General features: G+C 45.5%; 3 protein-coding genes across 5 annotated transcripts; 1 reads left to right on the top strand and 2 right to left on the bottom strand.

Annotated features, from left to right (window-relative positions):
• Positions 1–301: 301 nt before the first annotated feature.
• On the bottom strand, positions 302–4430 carry LOC108123204 (serine protease 33). Its single transcript, XM_017238292.3, has 6 exons — positions 3846–4430; positions 3495–3784; positions 2856–3375; positions 2649–2756; positions 525–623; positions 302–458 (listed from the first exon to the last, which is right to left on the bottom strand). Exons 1-6 carry the CDS (start codon positions 3898–3900, stop codon positions 391–393), a joined length of 1140 nt encoding a protein of 379 aa, XP_017093781.2. The 5' UTR covers positions 3901–4430; the 3' UTR covers positions 302–390.
• A 578-nt stretch (positions 4431–5008) lies between these two features.
• On the top strand, positions 5009–6119 carry LOC108123205 (uncharacterized). Its single transcript, XM_017238293.3, has 4 exons — positions 5009–5423; positions 5490–5575; positions 5631–5781; positions 5839–6119. Exons 1-4 carry the CDS (start codon positions 5165–5167, stop codon positions 6009–6011), a joined length of 669 nt encoding a protein of 222 aa, XP_017093782.2. The 5' UTR covers positions 5009–5164; the 3' UTR covers positions 6012–6119.
• LOC108122946 (uncharacterized) lies at positions 6116–17304 on the bottom strand. 3 transcript variants are annotated; one of them, XM_070278590.1, is made up of 9 exons: positions 17182–17304; positions 16589–16646; positions 8981–11119; positions 8788–8918; positions 8296–8526; positions 7394–7505; positions 7078–7331; positions 6722–7015; positions 6116–6656 (listed from the first exon to the last, which is right to left on the bottom strand). In XM_070278590.1, the coding sequence occupies exons 3-9, from the start codon at positions 10360–10362 to the stop codon at positions 6541–6543; spliced, it is 2520 nt and encodes an 839-aa protein (XP_070134691.1). In that variant the 5' UTR covers positions 10363–11119; positions 16589–16646; positions 17182–17304; the 3' UTR covers positions 6116–6540. The 3 variants fall into 3 exon arrangements, with proteins under 3 accessions (XP_070134691.1, XP_017093293.2, XP_043066891.1); XM_017237804.3 differs by having other exon boundaries at positions 17196–17304; XM_043210956.2 differs by lacking the exon at positions 8296–8526 and having other exon boundaries at positions 17196–17304.
• Between the last annotated feature and the right edge of the window lie 132 nt (positions 17305–17436).

Here is a 17436-nt window from a genome sequence, read left to right as displayed (position 1 = left end):
AACCAATTGCCGCAGATATTGGGCAACCCCAAGCCAAGTGCCCGAGCTTAATGTGCCTAATGTACAAATTACCGGCGGCAATCGTCAGGGATTGTGCCATTTGTGGCACTCCACCAAATAGGCCAAACAGCAGGTGACATAACCCATAACAAGACCTGCGCTTTGTTTTGTTTTGGCCACGCAGCAGTTTTCTCTTTTCGGCCCGGCGTTCAAGGTCGTTCAGCGGGTGGCGTCTCTTCCCAACACCCACACCAATTGGCTAATTACAAAGTTTATTAAATCTAATAAATATATTGCGCTCTTTTGTTTCGGATTGCACATTTTCATTGCCTAAGCCTACGAGCCGTAAACTATTGAGATGGGTTGCATGCCATTCGGAGGGGATAGCGTTTATGATTCGTTGCGTGCCAGCACTTCCTGTATCCACCTCACAGTCTTCTGAACGTTGTGATAAATGCCTGGCAACAAATGTAAACAATTTGCAATATTTATGTTTCAAAGTTTTAGAATTTACTTCATTTTACCTGGCTGATGGTCCACTCCGCAGCCAAAGCCGGCACTGGTAATTCCTACGAGCACAAATCGTCCTCGCTCTTTTATAACCAAAGGTCCTCCCGAATCGCCTGAAATAATGAGTTTTGAGAAATCGTACATTAAACCATTTGTATATTTATTGACCATTATTCTTAAATTTTTTGTAGGAGGTCACCTTCAAAACGACCCTTCCTCTTAACCTCTTACCCTATGCATTTCCGACTTTTTGGAGGGGACCCCCCATAAAATTTGACAAAAAATCTTAAAAATATTTTGTTCTCGGATTTTGATGCAGATTTGCGGAGAATCGATCCATGATTCGTTTAAGGTACTCCGCTCAAGAATCGGAGGAATATTGCCAGAGATATCGCCATCGCAGTGGGCCATATTGCCCACCCCATGCATTTTGCACATTTTGGAGATGACCCCCCATAAAATTTGACAAAAAATCTTAAAAATATTTTGTTCTCGGATTTTGATGCAGATTTGCGGAGAATCGATCCATGATTCGTTTAAGGTACTCCGCTCAAGAATCGGAGGAATATTGCCAGAGATATCGCCATCGCAGTGGGCCATATTGCCCACCCCATGCATTTTGCACATTTTGGAGGGGACCCCCCATAAAATTTGACAAAAAATCTTAAAAATATTTTGTTCTCGGATTTTGATGCAGATTTGCGGAGAATCGATCCATGATTCGTTTAAGGTACTCCGCTCAAGAATCGGAGGAATATTGCCAGAGATATCGCCATCGCAGTGGGCCATATTGCCCACCCCATGCATTTTGCACATTTTGGAGGGGACCCCCCATAAAATTTGACAAAAAATCTTAAAAATATTTTGTTCTCGGATTTTGATGCAGATTTGCGGAGAATCGATCCATGATTCGTTTAAGGTACTCCGCTCAAGAATCGGAGGAATATTGCCAGAGATATCGCCATCGCAGTGGGCCATATTGCCCACCCCATGCATTTTGCACATTTTGGAGGGGACCCCCCATAAAATTTGACAAAAAATCTTAAAAATATTTTGTTCTCGGATTTTGATGCAGATTTGCGGAGAATCGATCCATGATTCGTTTAAGGTACTCCGCTCAAGAATCGGAGGAATATTGCCAGAGATATCGCCATCGCAGTGGGCCATATTGCCCACCCCATGCATTTTGCACATTTTGGAGGGGACCCCCCATAAAATTTGACAAAAAATCTTAAAAATATTTTGTTCTCGGATTTTGATGCAGATTTGCGGAGAATCGATCCATGATTCGTTTAAGGTACTCCGCTCAAGAATCGGAGGAATATTGCCAGAGATATCGCCATCGCAGTGGGCCATATTGCCCACCCCATGCATTTTCCACATTTTGGAGGGGACCCCCCATAAAATTTGACAAAAAATCTTAAAAATATTTGTTTGCGGAGAATCGATCCATGATTCGTTTAAGGTACTCCGCTCAAGAATCGGAGGAATATTGCCAGAGATATCGCCATCGCAGTGGGCCACATTGCCCACCCCATGCATTTTCCACATTTTGGAGGGGACCCCCCATAAAATTTGACAAAAAATCTTAAAAATATTTTGTTCTCGGATTTTGATGCAGATTTGCGGAGAATCGATTCATGATTCGTTTAAGGTACTCCGCTCAAGAATCGGAGGAATATTGCCAGAGATATCGCCATCGCAGTGGGCCAGATTGTCCACCCCATGCATTTCCCACTTTTTGAAGGAGAGAATGATAGGCTGCACAATATAACCTACGGCAAAGGCTATATCTTTGCCGGATGTTGAGTAAAATACCTTAAAAAGAAGGGTCGGGTGGATAGATTTTATTGCAATTTTAAATTGGTTAATTTTCTGTTGTTAGTATGTAATTTTAATTTCCATACAGAAAACTTTTAGTGTTGCCGCCTTAAAGTATACAACTAGTTTTAATGCAGAGGCTATCTTAGCTTTCAAAAATATATATTTTCAGCGTTTGTTTGTTTTTGAAATGTTTTGTATTGCATTCTTATGAAGGAAAGATATTATAGAGACATTGGGACATTTTTATATAATGGTCTTGATTTGGCCTTTTGTAAGACATGGCAAGGAGAGTTGGGAAACATTTTATAACTTACCCAAACAAGCATCCATATGTCCATCGGGGTGGCCAGCACAGAACATTTCCGCTTTGATTTCCACATTTATTTGCTTGCTTTCGTGCCAGCGAATACAGTCCAATGTGGCTTAAAATTAAAAGAAATAAATATAATTATTATACATAATCTATACAAAAAGAAAAGAAATAGCCTCAAGTTCAAAACCAATATAACGATGATACTCACTTATAATTGGAACACTTGCCACTTGTAGCATGTTGGTGCCCGTGTGGCCCATGTGCGCCTCTGTTTTGCCCCATCCTGCGATCAGCCCCTTCCGTCCAATCAACCGAATGGGATACTGTGGCAGACACACCGGCAGGATATGCTCGCTGAAGGACGTGGGCTGGACCAACTTGAGCAGCGCCAGGTCATAGCGATCCGGTTGTGTCATCCGGAAGTTAAAGCGCGGGTGGATGATCTTCTGCTGAACGCTGTGCTTCTCCACGGGTAGTGGCTCATGGATGTGACCCAGGTCCTGGGTGTCCAACTCCCCCAAATAGACCGTTATGTCCGCCAACTGGGCCTGTTGGATGCAGTGCGCAGCGGTGGCCACCATGTTGGCCGAAATGAGGGCGCCGCCGCACTGGAACTCCGATATACGGATGTGTGCCTGCCACGGATACTCGGCAAACTGGGCGGGACGTCCGCCAATGATTCGCTTCTGGAGGCTGTTTTGCGCTGTTCGAGGAAGTCCGCACTCGGGCTGGAAGATATGTGGCTTTTAGATTCTTTTCTGAGGCACGAAAACGTGCAACGCCCTGGGGACTCCATCGGGCAGAATGGCTCAATCATCTATGAAGGCCTAATTAGCGGGCCACTTACCTTGAAATTGAGAAGCTCGTTATCGTCGCGTCTCCGCAGCATTATTCGCTTGGGAAGACTGGAGAGGCTCAGCTTCAGCTTCCCGTAGTCGACCAGATTGGCCAGGGGCGAGGAGCTGTGGTGCGGGGGCTGGGCTTCGGCGACGCAGCAGCTGAAAAGCCACTTGTTGCTGCCACAGCCCCGGGCATGCTTGCCGCCCTGCAACCAGCAGGAGAAGCTCAGCTTACAGGGCCAGACGCCACTCTGGTGCACGCACTCTGCTGGCACTCCCAGGAGAGTGTTTAGGATGCCTGGAAAGTGTCATCACTGATCAGTTATGCTCTTCTGGAATTTACGTAGCCTTTTACTTACTGGCACTTCCTTCACTGAAATTCCAGAAGACAAAGAGCAGCCAGAAGAACTGCATCTTTAAGGGTCACTGATCACTAGTCACAGGTCACTTTAGCCACCGAATCGAATTGATTTTTGAAGCACTGGAGCACACTCATTGAAATGTTCTATATTCTTTGTGGCTGCTAATGAAAGCATGACAACTTCTCATACACTTTTAGAAGTCTTGGGGTCTTCTGTCTTGGCTTTTTCATCTTACATTTCCTATTATTGCTGCTCCACTTTTACTAGAAGCCGCCGCCGTCGTCGTTTATGGGTCTGTTTTGGGTGACTCACTTCTCGAGTGAAAGAGATTTGTGTCCTTGATAGGCGAACAAGTTCTGGGGTCGCTCGCAAATGGGTCGAAACGTCGGGCCGATGGCTAATGGATTTTTATATAACAATCATATTGCAAACTGTGCCAATTCGCTGGCTCGACGGCACAGTTTTCTCACTCGGTTTTCCTTTTCTCAAGAGCAGCAGCACACCTCACTGCCACTTCTACACACATTTTAGAAGATGATAGTATGCAACATGTAGTTCTAAAGCCGCACAACCGCACGCGCCGCTGGCCAAAAGCAAACTAACTAAACTTCACGCCATTAGCCAGGCCAAGAACTACCAACAGGTTGATCTTGATGGTTCTTCATGTTGCTCTTCGAGTTGTGGCTGCTGATGTTGCTTTTCTAGCTGCTGCTGTGGCAGCTACTGATCTTCTTCATCTTTACTAATTATTACGAAATGCTGATGACGCCGCCAGCGGCACAGGAAATGTTCTCCCCAGTCTGTTATAATTATTTTATGCGACATAATTGCAACAACCGCTCAAGTCTCCCAGCGGAATGGGAACAGTTCTCGTGGCGGTTCAAGTGTTTTTGGGTTAGGCCATCTAGACAAAGGAGAACCGACTCCGTCGAATGGGGGCCACACATTCATTTATGTAACTTTCTAATTTGTCGCCGGGTGGGTTATTTTTTTCGGGGGGATTAGCATAATAAATAGGTTCCTAAATATCAGCTATTAAGTTCTCTACTAGAGAAGAAAGTGAGATGGCATTGTAATAGATACAAATTGGGAAAAGAAACAAAACAAGCAGGCCTTGCCTACCAAATATTTTGCTGTCACCTGGCTGTCGTTGGCCTGACTCTCAGTTCATAGTTGTTTGTTCTCTTGGAAACACACAAGCAAACAACAAAAACTAAAAGCCGGCAAAACCCCAAACAGCCCCCTCCCATCGAAAATAAACCGATTTCGGCTATAAGTGGTACGTTTGGTCCATCCATCAACAAACGGAGACCACAATGGCGCCCAACGATCCAGCTCATCCGTGTTCCAAGGCGGCTGCCATGGCAGCTGTCTCCGGCAATGGCATATCGTACGTGCAGTGTCAGAACCTGAAGTACAACGTCCTTATCCTGGGCTGGCTTGGTGTGATCTTCTCTAGCGTTATCCTGTGCAGCTCGTTGCTCACCGTGCATATGCAGCCCGACATCGAGCTGCTCCTCAAGCAGTGGCCCCTTAACACAGTCCCGGCCACCGAGCAGCAGATATTGATCAATTGTGAGTATATCCTATCGTGAGTAATATGTAGCTATCCGCTCTACTTAAGTATTCCTAACCTTATAGTGTTGGGAATCTTTAGCTCTATAGCTTATGGACTTTCGTTGATCAACTTGGGAGTGAGCCTACTGTTGCTTATTGGTATTGCTCGGGTGAGTATCCCGCTTATAACCACATTCTCCTCCACTAACCCTTCCTGCTCTCCAGGATTCGAGTTGGTTGATGTATCCCTGGCTAATATTTCATGGCTTAAGTTTTGGATTTGGTCTATATTTGGGTGTGTTCTACGCTGTCGCAGGTCTGTTCATTGACCTGTCGAGCTTTCTAATGTGCCTTCTGGTATTCACTCTCGTACTAGGTGAGTACACTTCCTATCTCTGGTAATCTTCCCCCCACTAACCTTGTGGATTTTCAGTCATATTTTACAAGATCTATCATGAGGTCTTTACTCTATTTCGGGTGATGGAGCAACAATCGAAGGACGGGGGCTTGGGCGGGCTCTACTATCAAGATGCTGAGCAGGGATGGACTGCGGCTGGGGTTCCATATCAGCAGTTGTTTATGCCGCGTCTTCCTCTCAAGAAGTAGCAGAAATAAATTCAAAAAAAATCGTAGATATTAGTGATATTAGCAAGAATATAATATTTGGACCAAGTTTGTACGTTTAATAAACCCCGTTTGACGTACTCCAATTCATTTCAACATTTGTATAATTTATTTACACACGAAATGTAGTTCATAAATAGTTTTTAAAATTACATAACAGCGCATATGACTAAGTAAAATTATCCATAATTATTAGTTAATTTAAGGGATTTAGGTTGTCTTCTGTTTTTTTTTTGCAAAAAATATCGCACACGTGTATATCTTGCAGATACACACAGCCATTCCTATCTGCTAAATTGTACTGCGCTAATTTGTTCAATTATAAGTATTTCTTTTTTCTTTTTTTTGCGTATAATCATAAATTAAAAGTCAGCAGAATCGAAATCAGAATCAGTATTAGAATCAGAGTCAGAATCGAAAGCAGAATGAAGTGAGTTATGTACAAAAAACAATCTTCGGGCCCACTTAGCAGGCAGGTGCGAATGCGATGAGAATAAATTAGTTGCCCTTCTTAGATGTTCATCGTCAGGCCGACTACGTAGGAAACCCAGTCTACGGTCTTGCTGACGCTGTGATAGATTCCTGGCTGGCCTCGGGAGGCGCACGAGTATCCTGCGGATACCACACCTGCGGAAGATGGAAGTCTTGTTATACATCTGGCCAAGGGTTGGAACTCTTTCAAAAAAACTCACCTATCAGATACCATCTGCCCTTCTTGTCGTGCATCAAAGGTCCTCCGGAATCACCCTGGCAAGAGTCCTTGCCTCCGTTCCGGTATCCTGCGCACAGCATCTCCTGGTAGATGACCACATTGATGCCGTTCTGTCGATGCCAGCGTTCGCAAATTCTGTTCTCGATCACTGGCACATCCACCGCCTGGAGCGTCTTGGGCCGGAGACGGGAACCCGGATTTAAAGCTCCCCAGCCGGCGGCCCAGCCGAACTTCCCCAGAAAGTCCTCGTTCTTCTCAGGCAGGCAAATGGGTGCTAGAAATGGGAATGATTAAGGTCAGTTCAATGGAGTCTAAAATTTAAATCTAAATAATTACCAATATGAGGCATAAAGTGCACAGTCCGCTCCAGAGTCAGAACTGAGATATCGAAGCGATCTGCCTGAGGGGTGAACTTGAAGTACGGATGCACATCGATCCGTCGGACTCCGAAGGTGTATGCTGGCAGGGGTTCCACCGCAGAATTGATTACATAGTCGCCCAGGGTGACGTGCACCTGGCGGGGAGTGGCCCGGGCCACACAGTGTCCGGCGGTGACCACATGCCGCCGCGAGATCAACGAACCTCCGCACCTGGTAGAGTCAAACCATAACATAAACACTCAGCTGGTTGAGGGTGTCATCCCACTACTAACCTAGAGGAACCGATGCGTATGTAGGCCTGCCAGGGAAAGGATCCAAAGCCGGCATCATCGCCTCCCACAATGCGGCGTTGGGCCGTTTGTTTGGCCAACGAAATGCCACAGCCTGAAATGGAAGAGAGAGGAAGGAGAGCCACATTTAGTTACATCCTTTCAAGGGTCCTGGCTGAGGGGGTCTTGGGATTAGTGAAGCATTAACAACGGGGGTGACCATAAAGCAGGCAATTAGGCAAACAAGCAACAAAACCATCGCAACTGCCGGGTTCAGCTCAGCTTTCTAGTTGGGCTTTTGGAGTCTTTCTTTCGGAAGGGGCGAGGCGCTTCTGTCTGGTGCGGAGTCTGGTCTGGTCGGGGTCTGGGGTGGATCCGAGTTGGACTTGGAGCGTAATGCCGTTAAGTTATGTGTAATATATGGCTTAATTATCATTAGCGTGCTGTGGTAATTAACATGCTCATGCCGGGCAATTAAACTTATATACGATATTATTTTCCAGCTTTTCTTTCTTCACTTTTCATTCCAACGCTGCCCAGCGCCATCTTCTTTGCGGGGGTTTGTTTTGTTTTTGTTTTTTCTGTTTTATTTTTAATTTGTTTGTGTTTTAGTACATCTACTAGCGATTGCGGCTTAATTAGGCACTGAAAAACCACCCAAATGCGAATTACGAGTGCATAACTACATACATAACAAAATAATGAAGAAACAAAACGAACTACAAAATATACGTAAATGGTTAGAGGTGGCATGCAAATTATTTCCCAACTATTTTGTTCAACAGCATTTTATAATTTTGTTTTTTTTAATAATTTTGGGGTTTTTTTTTGGGTTTAGTGTAGGTGCACGTGCTTGGAGGTTTTTGTATTTGGCTTGCATTCGAGCTGAGCTGCCTCACACTCACTGGGTTCGTTGTTGACCGGTCCAAAGTTTTTCTGCGGCAGATCTGTGAGATCTACGGCATTGCCGACGAAGTCCGAGCTGCCCAGGTTGGCCGACTTGGCCGTCCGGTGGCAGCAGCCGCGCAATAGTCCGTTGCAGGTCCCCTGAATGAGGCCGCCCGACAGCCAGCAGCCCAAAAAGAACTCGCAGGTACCGCCGCGGTGCTGGCACTCCGTGTCCGTTGTGATGTCGACTGTCGAATGGGAATCGAATCGGAGTTGCAATCGGTTTGTTCTCGTGTCTGGGTGGTTGTTGGGTGGGTTGCTTAGACTTGGTTGTGGCATTAGGTGTGTGTGGGAGGGGGTGGGAATGTTCTGGGGAGGAGGGTCATTGGGGTTTCGGGGTAGTACGTGGCCTAGTGCAAGCAGTTTCCCAGCAGCTGACTGAAGCTCATCTAAGCCCTAACGAAAGCGGAAACGACGGGGTTTCTTTTCCTTTTCGGTTCACCACTTACCCTTCTCCTTGAACGTGCTGGCCGACTGTGGACTGCTGGTGGCTTCCGAGGCACTGTCCAGGTCCTGCAGACTGTAGTCATTCCGCACATCCTGCACGGCGGCCAGTTCATTGATGCCAAAGTTCTGATCCCTAATGGGAGAAGGAAGAATCCGATTAGTTCTTTAAAGTCCTTTAAAGATATATCCACTCACCTAAAGGCAATATTATCACTGAAGTAGACTCCATTGCCGGATGGAGCGCTGCCGGCTGCTGGTCCACTGGGTCCGGTGGTTCCCACATTGTCGTTGGTCGGGAAGACCACACGCGGGCTCCTGGAGGACTTGTACGGGTAGTAGCGGCTCTTGCGGGAGCCCTGGTACTCGCTGGGGCCCACGTACTCCTGGAAGTTCTTCTGCGGACCAAACTGGCGGATCGGAGGACCCGTCCGGAACTCGGTGTCGCCAAAGTAAAAGCCTCGCTGCGGTCGCTGCTGAGGCAGAGCCGTAATGGGTCCATTGATGTCGCCGAACTTGGTCACATCGTCCCGATAGATCTTAAGGCCGTGCGGCTTTGAGTTGCTCACCAGACCAGGGAACTCGAAGCTGGAAGAGGCGGTGTCCGGGTCAAAGTACAGCTGCCGGGTGTGCCGGGTCTCGTGCTGTTGCGTGGGAGCTGGAGCGGCCACGGGGTCCTCGCTGTAGGGCTGGGGCTCATAGCCCCCACCACTTGTCTCCCCGAAGATGGGGTTATCCTCCCGATAGGCCTGTGGGTGGAAGGGACTTGCCGGCTTGAGACTGTAGCTGGGAAACTGGAAGCCTACCCGGCGACTGGTGTTCTCCGGCTCAGCGTACTCCAGCTTGTCCGTGGAGCTGGCGGCAGCCATTAAGTCGCTGCGTTCCGTTCGCTCCGGATCCCTCGCTACCTCCACCTCAAAGTCGGAGGCGAACTCGTGAGCCACAGCCGCTACTCCATCAGCTGGCGGTCCCAGGGCGGAGAGGGTGGCATTCCTGCTGGGTCGCAGCTGGAGCAGAGCCCCAGATCCCACGCCTTGACCGGACTCCTGCAGCGGTATGTACATGTAGTTGCGCTGCCGGCCCTGGCGGGTCACATTCTCCGGCATCGTGGGCACCAGCTGCTTGGGCACCGTGATCAGCTCGCCCTGGGGCAGCTCCACGGAGGGAGCCGGCACTATTTCCACGGCGACATCGGACCGCCGCTGAGCAGCCGCCGAGCCACCCGACTGGCGGGCGGTGCGGTAGGAACCAAAGGATTGCACCACCGTTCCATCGCTGCGCTGACGCACATCCTTGAAGCTGATGTCGTCCTGCTGGCTGAAGCTCTGGTACGGGGCGTACAAGTTCCGGGCGGTGGCAGGGGTGGTGGTAAAGGGCGTGGCCGCCGTGGCTGCCGTCTGCCAGGGCAGAAGCTGATGGCCCGTTAGCAGAGCCGCCGTTGTGCCACCGGTGGTGGGCGAGGCCGCCGAGGCGCAGCAGCAGTAGGCGAACAGATTAATGGCCAACGTCAGTTGGCTCCATCTCCAGGTGTTGCGTGTGCTGTTATTTTTTTTGTTAATGTGGCTGCTGGTCACTAACATCTTACATTGAGCAGGATGAGCGTTGGTGAGTTGTTTGTTTGGTTGGTTGCTGCCTTGTGCTGCCTGGTGGTAATGACACTGGCTCCAATTAAGGTGCAGCCGCACAACTTCCTGCTTACGGCCTGAACTTGAAGCCGTTTCGCTTTTCCTACGCTCCGCTGGACACACCAAACAGTGAAGACCGAGTAACGAATACTGATTACTGAATACCAAATACCAAAGCCTGTCAGCTGCGTGCCGCGTTCATTGATCTTCTCACCACTGGTTTTTGGCCTGGTCGCGGCTTTTGGGGATTTTCCGGCGCTATGCGCTATGCGGCGTCTCTGTTACAATTCAGCTGGATTTGCGGCAAAACGATTTACGCCGTTATGAGTGTGTGTGTGTGTGGCACAGAGTGGTGGAGTGGTGCTGCAGATTGGATTGGATTGGATTGGAGTGGAGTGCCTGCCGCCGATGGCTCGTGTGGCGAGTTTCGTTTTGTGATGGCTGAATTGGTCCGGGTGCCGGGCGGATGGTCCAATGGATGGTTGGTTTGGTTGGTTGGGATCTTGGATACGGGGTGCCGGGTTATTGGACTCCGTTTACGTCCTCTGGAGTGTGTGTGTGTGTATGTGGATAGTATGTCTATGTGTGGTGCTCCAATGGCAATTATGGCAATTGCTGTTGACGCTTTAACAGCGACGTTTCAAGCGATTTCTTGTGGTTGCATGCTGCATCGTATCGTGCGACAACATCCACGAATCACTTCCTTAATTGCCTGCAAAAGATAAAATCAAAAAACAAAAAACAAATTATAAGCAACTGGTTTGAATTTTGGCTGTTAAGAGAGTGGGTGTGTTCGGGGCACTTTCGGTTGCATGAACGCCCGTCATCGTAAAACTCATAAATGCTCAAATCAGCTTTCATCTGGCAGCCATAATCTACGCTCTGCGCATTAAATTCCCATTAATCCAGCAGCAAATTAATTTTAAATCATCAATTTACGCTTCGGCTTGTTGCAACAACAGCAACACCAACACCAACGGCAACTCCACCATAAGGTGCACTTGCAACTGCAACGACAACATGCGTTTCCTCGGTCACAAGCTACAGCTGAGTTTTTTTTTGGAAAACCTGTTGCCCGTTGAGATAAAAGCATCTGGGAAAACTGGAAAAACCGTCATCAGCCGCCTAAACCTCACAATGTTTTTATTTTTTTACAATTTCCATTTTTTTCCCCATTTTGTTGTTTAAATGTTTTGCCTTGTTTTTTTTTTTTAAGTTAACATTAAACGATAGAAGGAAATGAATGAATGTCATGAAAAAGGCAATAAAAGTAAATATAATATGTACCTTGGTACTCTAACTTGAATTGGGGATGCTTAGTTAGAGTGATTTAGATAGTACCCTACATAGGAGACTGAAATTGAAACCAAAAATGGTCCAAAAAAACCTCGTTTTTAAGGTAACTAGGCATGACACTTGTTCATTAAATATCATAGATATAATTGATAGATATAATAATCACCATTATACTTGTAGTAATTGAAGCATGAGAGTTTCTTTGCATTAAAGGTTTGAGTTTTAATTATGATTTCCTCAAACAACCTTTTTGTTAGTTGGTCATCTTTTGTTCTTAAGAAGTTCTTTAAAATCCCTCTATTATTTCAAACTCAAATTCCCTTAATAGAAAGTCACTTAAGTTAAGAACTCCTAGTTAGGGAAAAATGACTTTCAAGTAAATGCTTTTTGCAAGCTTTTCGGCTCTGCTGCTCGCTCGGTTTGGTTACCATCGACTTTGGTGTATTTTCACTTTCATTTCGGGTTCAAGCACCACAAAAGCAGCTGCTGGTGGTGGTGCTGCGAGCAACTAGTTCGATTGCTTCCTCTAACTTGGCTCAAACTTGACATTTTGAACTTGATTTGCGGTGCCTTTTTTTGGTATCGATGGTGGCATGCACCAGGAAGTTGGCCCAAGTTGTTGGGAAGCTGGGAAGCAGCCCCTCGGAACGTGACTCGGCGCTTCGACAGTCTCGAAGATTTGCTTTGCATAATAGTTAACACATTTTGCGAACACTTTATGTATAGACCTAGCTTGCTTGGTTATGAAATATTTATATATATGTTTTTTCCTTTTTTTTTTTTGGCGACTTAACTGGTTTTGCCAGCTGGCATTTCTGTTTTTCCAGCACGCATACTCCTACAGTGATGCAACCGATGCAAAACTCAATTTACATTTCGGTAGGAGGTGCACTTGGGGCTAATCCATCTGCCCAGCCGGAGATCGGGTTACGTAAGTCTGACAGCTGCCCCATCATCATCATCATCATGATCATCATGAACATCATGATCATCGTCGTCGCCATCATCGTCATCATTATCGAGTCGAGTTGCATGCGTGCCGCATCGATATGGAAACGGCCTTGAGTGAAGGACGCCGGAAACTGGCTTTCTCGCTCGTTTGCTTTCTGCAGCTCTTTCTCTTGAAACGCCTCTTTCTTCACACTTCCATTCCTGCCACGCATAATTTACAATCGCTTTGTTGCTGCTGGCCTTTGGTTTATTTGTTTTAATTAACAATACACTTTTTTTTTTTTTGGTTGTTAATTTTTTGTATTTTTTTGGAGGCGGATGGGACCCTTCCTTCCATCTCCAATCTGTGAGATACACTCGCCCGCAACTTCATTACTTTTGTTTTAGTTTCGAGCTGGCAGTGAAAGTTTTTTTCTGTTTTCTGTTGCAAACAATGCGTCGTTCATTTCGTTTCGTTTTCATTTCGTTGTAAACAAGCGATTTTGTTGCTTTTCTGCTCGTAATTGAGATAAATGCATTTTAAATGCGCCACCACAGCAGCATCGTCAGCAGCACCAGCTGCAACATCAGCAACACCCCAAAAAGAGTTGCAATCTTGAGAGTTGCGTATGCAGATGCGACGACTCCTTGCTTTTGGAAGTCGATTATGCGGCTCAAATCTGGAAAGACTTTTCTTTTATCTTTTATCCGGCCACGCATCATTCAAGCCAAATGAATTCTCTCCGACCCACCAAAAAGAAGACAATGCCTAATGCGCAAAATGACAATGGCAACGAGTGCCACAGCAAAAGCAGCAACATCAGTAACAATGGCAACACAAAAGCTCAACCAAAAGTTGTCATTTTCGTTGTCTTGCATTTGTTGTTGGCTGATGAGTTGCGCATAAAATAAAATAAATGCCAAACAAGCTGCGCCGCCGGCTCAAGGAAATTTTTATGCATTTTGTTGAATTGGGGGAAAATGCTTAAATTATGGAGGAGGCAGGCCAACGTTTGGATAATAAATTAAGAGACACAAAAAAAAAGCAGTCAGCGACGTTTGAAATTTTCTTTCATTTAGGCTCAAAGAAGCCTGAGCCGAAAGCCAAAATAAATCCTTTCTTAATCGCCGGCTATAAATACAATTGCCACTTTAATTTAAAGTTTTCTACCTTGAAATGCCCAAACCATTTTTCCTTGTTAAGCATGGCATTTTCATTTATTTCTTTCATCGCCAACAACATGCCAGGCATTCAAGAGACAATCACAGAAACCACAAATTTGATAGCCCCACCATACCCACTCCCTCCCACAGTTGGACAGTTGGGAATTAAAATAGATTTGCTCAATTATTTTGAATTGCTACCATTTGCAATTACGAACTGTTTGCTCAACCCGAAAGGTTAAAACGTTTGGCTTTCCCACCGACACCAGCGCCAGCACCAAGTGGGTCAGGCCAGCTGTGCTCGTCCGAAATTGAGTGGAAATCGGTGTCGTGCCATTGGCACATTTTGACCAGGCCCAAAACAGAGACGACAACAAAACGGCGTAAGCATATTAGAGCCGTTGTTGGGTAAGGTAAGTGTCGTTGCAAACCGCAGCCCATGGCCCGCAGCATTTTGTTTCAACACTCTCCAACCACATAATCAATCGTTGGCCAAAAGATGAGCCCAAGACGCTATCACACACACATACTCGGACTTGTCGCGTAGAGAGTGCTAATTAATATTCAATACAGAAGGTTGCTGCGCAATTGTTACGAATGTGTTAAGTCGGTTGGAGTAGCAGCGGCACCCGAGTGTTAAGAAGTAGCTGCGGCAACAGAAAACACTGCCAATTTTATATGTAGCGTTGCATGCAAATCGTAACGCTATATCGATGATGATGATGACGATGATTATGCAATTAGCGCCTCTCACATACACGGCGTATGAGCAATATTAATCAATAGATGTGCGATTTTGGTATCTTCACATTAGATAAGTTGCTGGCCAAGAGAATTTGGCGCTAATGACTCGTGGCATGCACGAGCATTGAGCTCTAACCGCAAAAATTTCCTCCCAAACAAAAGACTTAGGCCACAAACTCGCCACCACAAACAAGAGACTTAGGACACAAACTTGGCCGGCAAACTGCTATCGCAATAATTAGCTGCCGTATGGCCAGTAGCCGCTACTGGCTACTACCACCCCCACCCGCCTCTGCCCCGCCCCCCACTGACCCAGGGCGCCCAATTAACAATAACAACAACAAGAGGATAAACAAACAACCCGAATACATAATCAATTGGATTCGAAGCGAACAGATCCGAAGAAATGATGAAAACAACAAAAAATTGAGAAATCATTTGCATAAAGCCAGCAACAATTTTTGGAGTGTTTCGATTGGCTTATATAAGCCAGCCAGCCAAGTACAATGCAACAAAGAAGGTAAAAGAGAGAAAAATATTTACATAAACCTTTAAAAAAACAAAAACAACAAAAAAAGAAAATAAAAGCAAGGCAAATGAAGCCAAGAAATCCATTGCCATGGTCACAATTTGGCGGAACTTGTTTTTCAACAGACCAAAGCCGGAGACTTGGCTCGTATATTTTGGATTTTATTACATGATGTTGAAAAAGGGTCTCAACCTGAAAACCCAAAAATTTCAGCTGAGCCGGACATAAAGTATAGCTAAAGCATCTCCAAAAAAAATTAAGTAATTTTGTGCCGTCTTGAAGGAAGGAAAGTTCTCAGCCATAACAAACCCTGCAATATGTATTTTTGAACCAAAACTTGGCATCTATATGTATTTAAAGACAACATGCTCCAAAGAGCAGACCAAGCCATACGAGTTTCTCCGCTTATGCAATAAGCCAGCCCTAAATTGAAAAAGCAAAATAAAATAAAACCACTTCAGGAAAACGAAAAAAAAAGTAAAGAGATGTTACCAAAAAAAAAAAAAACAGCGTCGGCGTTCAACTTTGCTGATAATGAAGTTCATGTCATACTTATACCAACGAATATGTGTATTTATATATATTGTGAAGTCAAGACGAGACATCGTCAGAGCCATAAAAACGTTGCCAAATAATTTGTGGCCCGGTTGCAGTTAACCAAATTGAGGCTAAGACGTCGCTGCCGCTGCGATGCGCCAACCACTACCAAATTTTTTTTTTGGCTTTTGACTCATTTCACATTTGGGCCTCTGTGTTGCCCTTCTTTTACGCACTTTTGTTTGGAGCTGAACCTACAGCTCCAGTATTTATGTTTTCCGGTTTGCTGTGTCTTTTCTTTTTGCATTCGTCTGCTTTTATTTGTTTTATTGGCGACTTGACATGCTTTTTTTGTTTTAACTTATTCGAGCCAACCTATTTATTATTCCATGTCTTCGCCAGTTATATAATAATTATCAGGCTTTTAATGTGGAAATGCATTGAATAAACAAGCATAGTTTGTCATTGTTTTATAGTTTTGACAAATTATTGGGTCACACAGTTAAAATGGTTTGCTGATGAGGCTAAAAGCCTATAAATTTATGGCATTTGTGGAAGAGAATTTGCCAGTTTCTCAGTCAAAAATTCAATTAAAATTCTATTAGATTTAAATTATAGAAAAACTGCAATGAAAAAACCACAACTAGTCCGTAAATGGAACAGCCTGGGGCGATTCAACTGCGGTGGATTATGTGTCCAGGTATTTTGCAAGCATTTAAGTGCGAATACTTTCCACATTTTGCAAGAGACCACGCCATGAGGTTTGCGTTTTATGCATTTACAGACTGGGCATATATATATATGGTAAGATTTATTAGATAATGACGCTTTACTTTTGCACCATAACTATAGAGTTTCTTTTTTTTTGCGGTTCGTGCTCCGTGCGAATGTTGCAATGTTCAAATGATTTAATCACTGGCTCCGCAGTGAAATTTATAAATTAAGGCTTTTCTGGAATTTTTGTTTGAAACTAGACTTTACCTTTTGGAAAATCCTTTTCGAAAATCCACTGAGAATTAATCCAAATTTTGTCGAATTACTGTGCGAAATGGGGAGAAAGAAATTGTATTAGGATCGCGATTAAAAATTGCCTGCAATTTATGTGGCTGTTTTTCTTTTGCACTTTTCTTTATTGTTTTGCCGTGTTTTGTTTCGTTTGGTTTGCTTTGATTTGCTCGGCTTTGGAGCAGCTTGGAGCAGCGAGAGTAATAATAAAAAGCAGAAATGCTTTTGGCTGCTAGGCGGTTAGCTGCTAGCTGCTGGCTGATCGGATCAGCAAACAAGCAGAAATATTGTTCAAAGTCGTTGCGACTCCAATTGCAAAATCAAATCACTTTCACTGTCAGGCGCAAGAGCTGCCGAGAGGAAGGGGTGTGCGGGGGGCTGAGTGGGGTTGGTGGGGCACGGTGGATGAAATTGCAGTTGCAACTGCAACTCACAGTAGCAATAGCACTCACTTGCACACACACACACACAATCTTCTCTCGGGGGTTTTAAGGTTTATTTTCTCTCTTTTGATTGGCGTTTTGATAATAAAAGTCCTGGCTTTTAGGCTTAATCCTCTACACACTCACACTGGGACACTTACGATCGCGTTCGTCCCGAAGCTAACTGTAAATACGAGCGCGAGCCGAGTCTGGAAGTGGATTTGAGCCAAGCGAAGCGCTAACACGACCTTCTTGAGCGGAGTCTCAAAGAAGTCTGATCCGCTGCGCAGGCGCAAAAGCTGAGCGAAGCTGAGCGCGAGCTTTTCTTTCGAACGCCGCTGCGCAGTCGCAGTCGCTGCTGGCGTCGAAGTGCTGCTTTGAAAACAGCTGTCGACCCAGCCA

The sequence above is a fragment of the Drosophila bipectinata genome, chromosome 2R (assembly GCF_030179905.1).
Source record: "Drosophila bipectinata strain 14024-0381.07 chromosome 2R, DbipHiC1v2, whole genome shotgun sequence".
Taxonomy (NCBI): Eukaryota; Metazoa; Arthropoda; class Insecta; order Diptera; family Drosophilidae; genus Drosophila; species Drosophila bipectinata.
Note: the sequence above shows the minus strand (reverse complement) of the source record. Positions and strands in the feature narration are given on the sequence as shown.

Bases quoted from the DNA above. Each gene is read 5' to 3' on its own strand.
- LOC108123205 (XM_017238293.3), top strand. From the start codon at position 5,165: ATGGCGCCCAACGATCCAGCTCATCCGTGTTCCAAGGCGGCTGCCATG. The intron at 5,576-5,630 runs GTGAGTATCCCG...CCTGCTCTCCAG, and splicing joins TGCTTATTGGTATTGCTCGG to GATTCGAGTTGGTTGATGTA. The intron at 5,782-5,838 runs GTGAGTACACTT...GTGGATTTTCAG, and splicing joins GGTATTCACTCTCGTACTAG to TCATATTTTACAAGATCTAT.
- LOC108122946 (XM_070278590.1), bottom strand. From the start codon at position 10,362: ATGTTAGTGACCAGCAGCCACATTAACAAAAAAAATAACAGCACACGC. The intron at 8,919-8,980 runs GTGAGTGGATAT...TTCTCCCATTAG, and splicing joins AGTGATAATATTGCCTTTAG to GGATCAGAACTTTGGCATCA. The intron at 7,332-7,393 runs GTTAGTAGTGGG...TGACTCTACCAG, and splicing joins ATACGCATCGGTTCCTCTAG to GTGCGGAGGTTCGTTGATCT.
- LOC108123204 (XM_017238292.3), bottom strand. From the start codon at position 3,900: ATGCAGTTCTTCTGGCTGCTCTTTGTCTTCTGGAATTTCAGTGAAGGA. The intron at 3,376-3,494 runs GTAAGTGGCCCG...CATATCTTCCAG, and splicing joins ACGAGCTTCTCAATTTCAAG to CCCGAGTGCGGACTTCCTCG. The intron at 2,757-2,855 runs GTGAGTATCATC...TTTAATTTTAAG, and splicing joins GGCAAGTGTTCCAATTATAA to CCACATTGGACTGTATTCGC.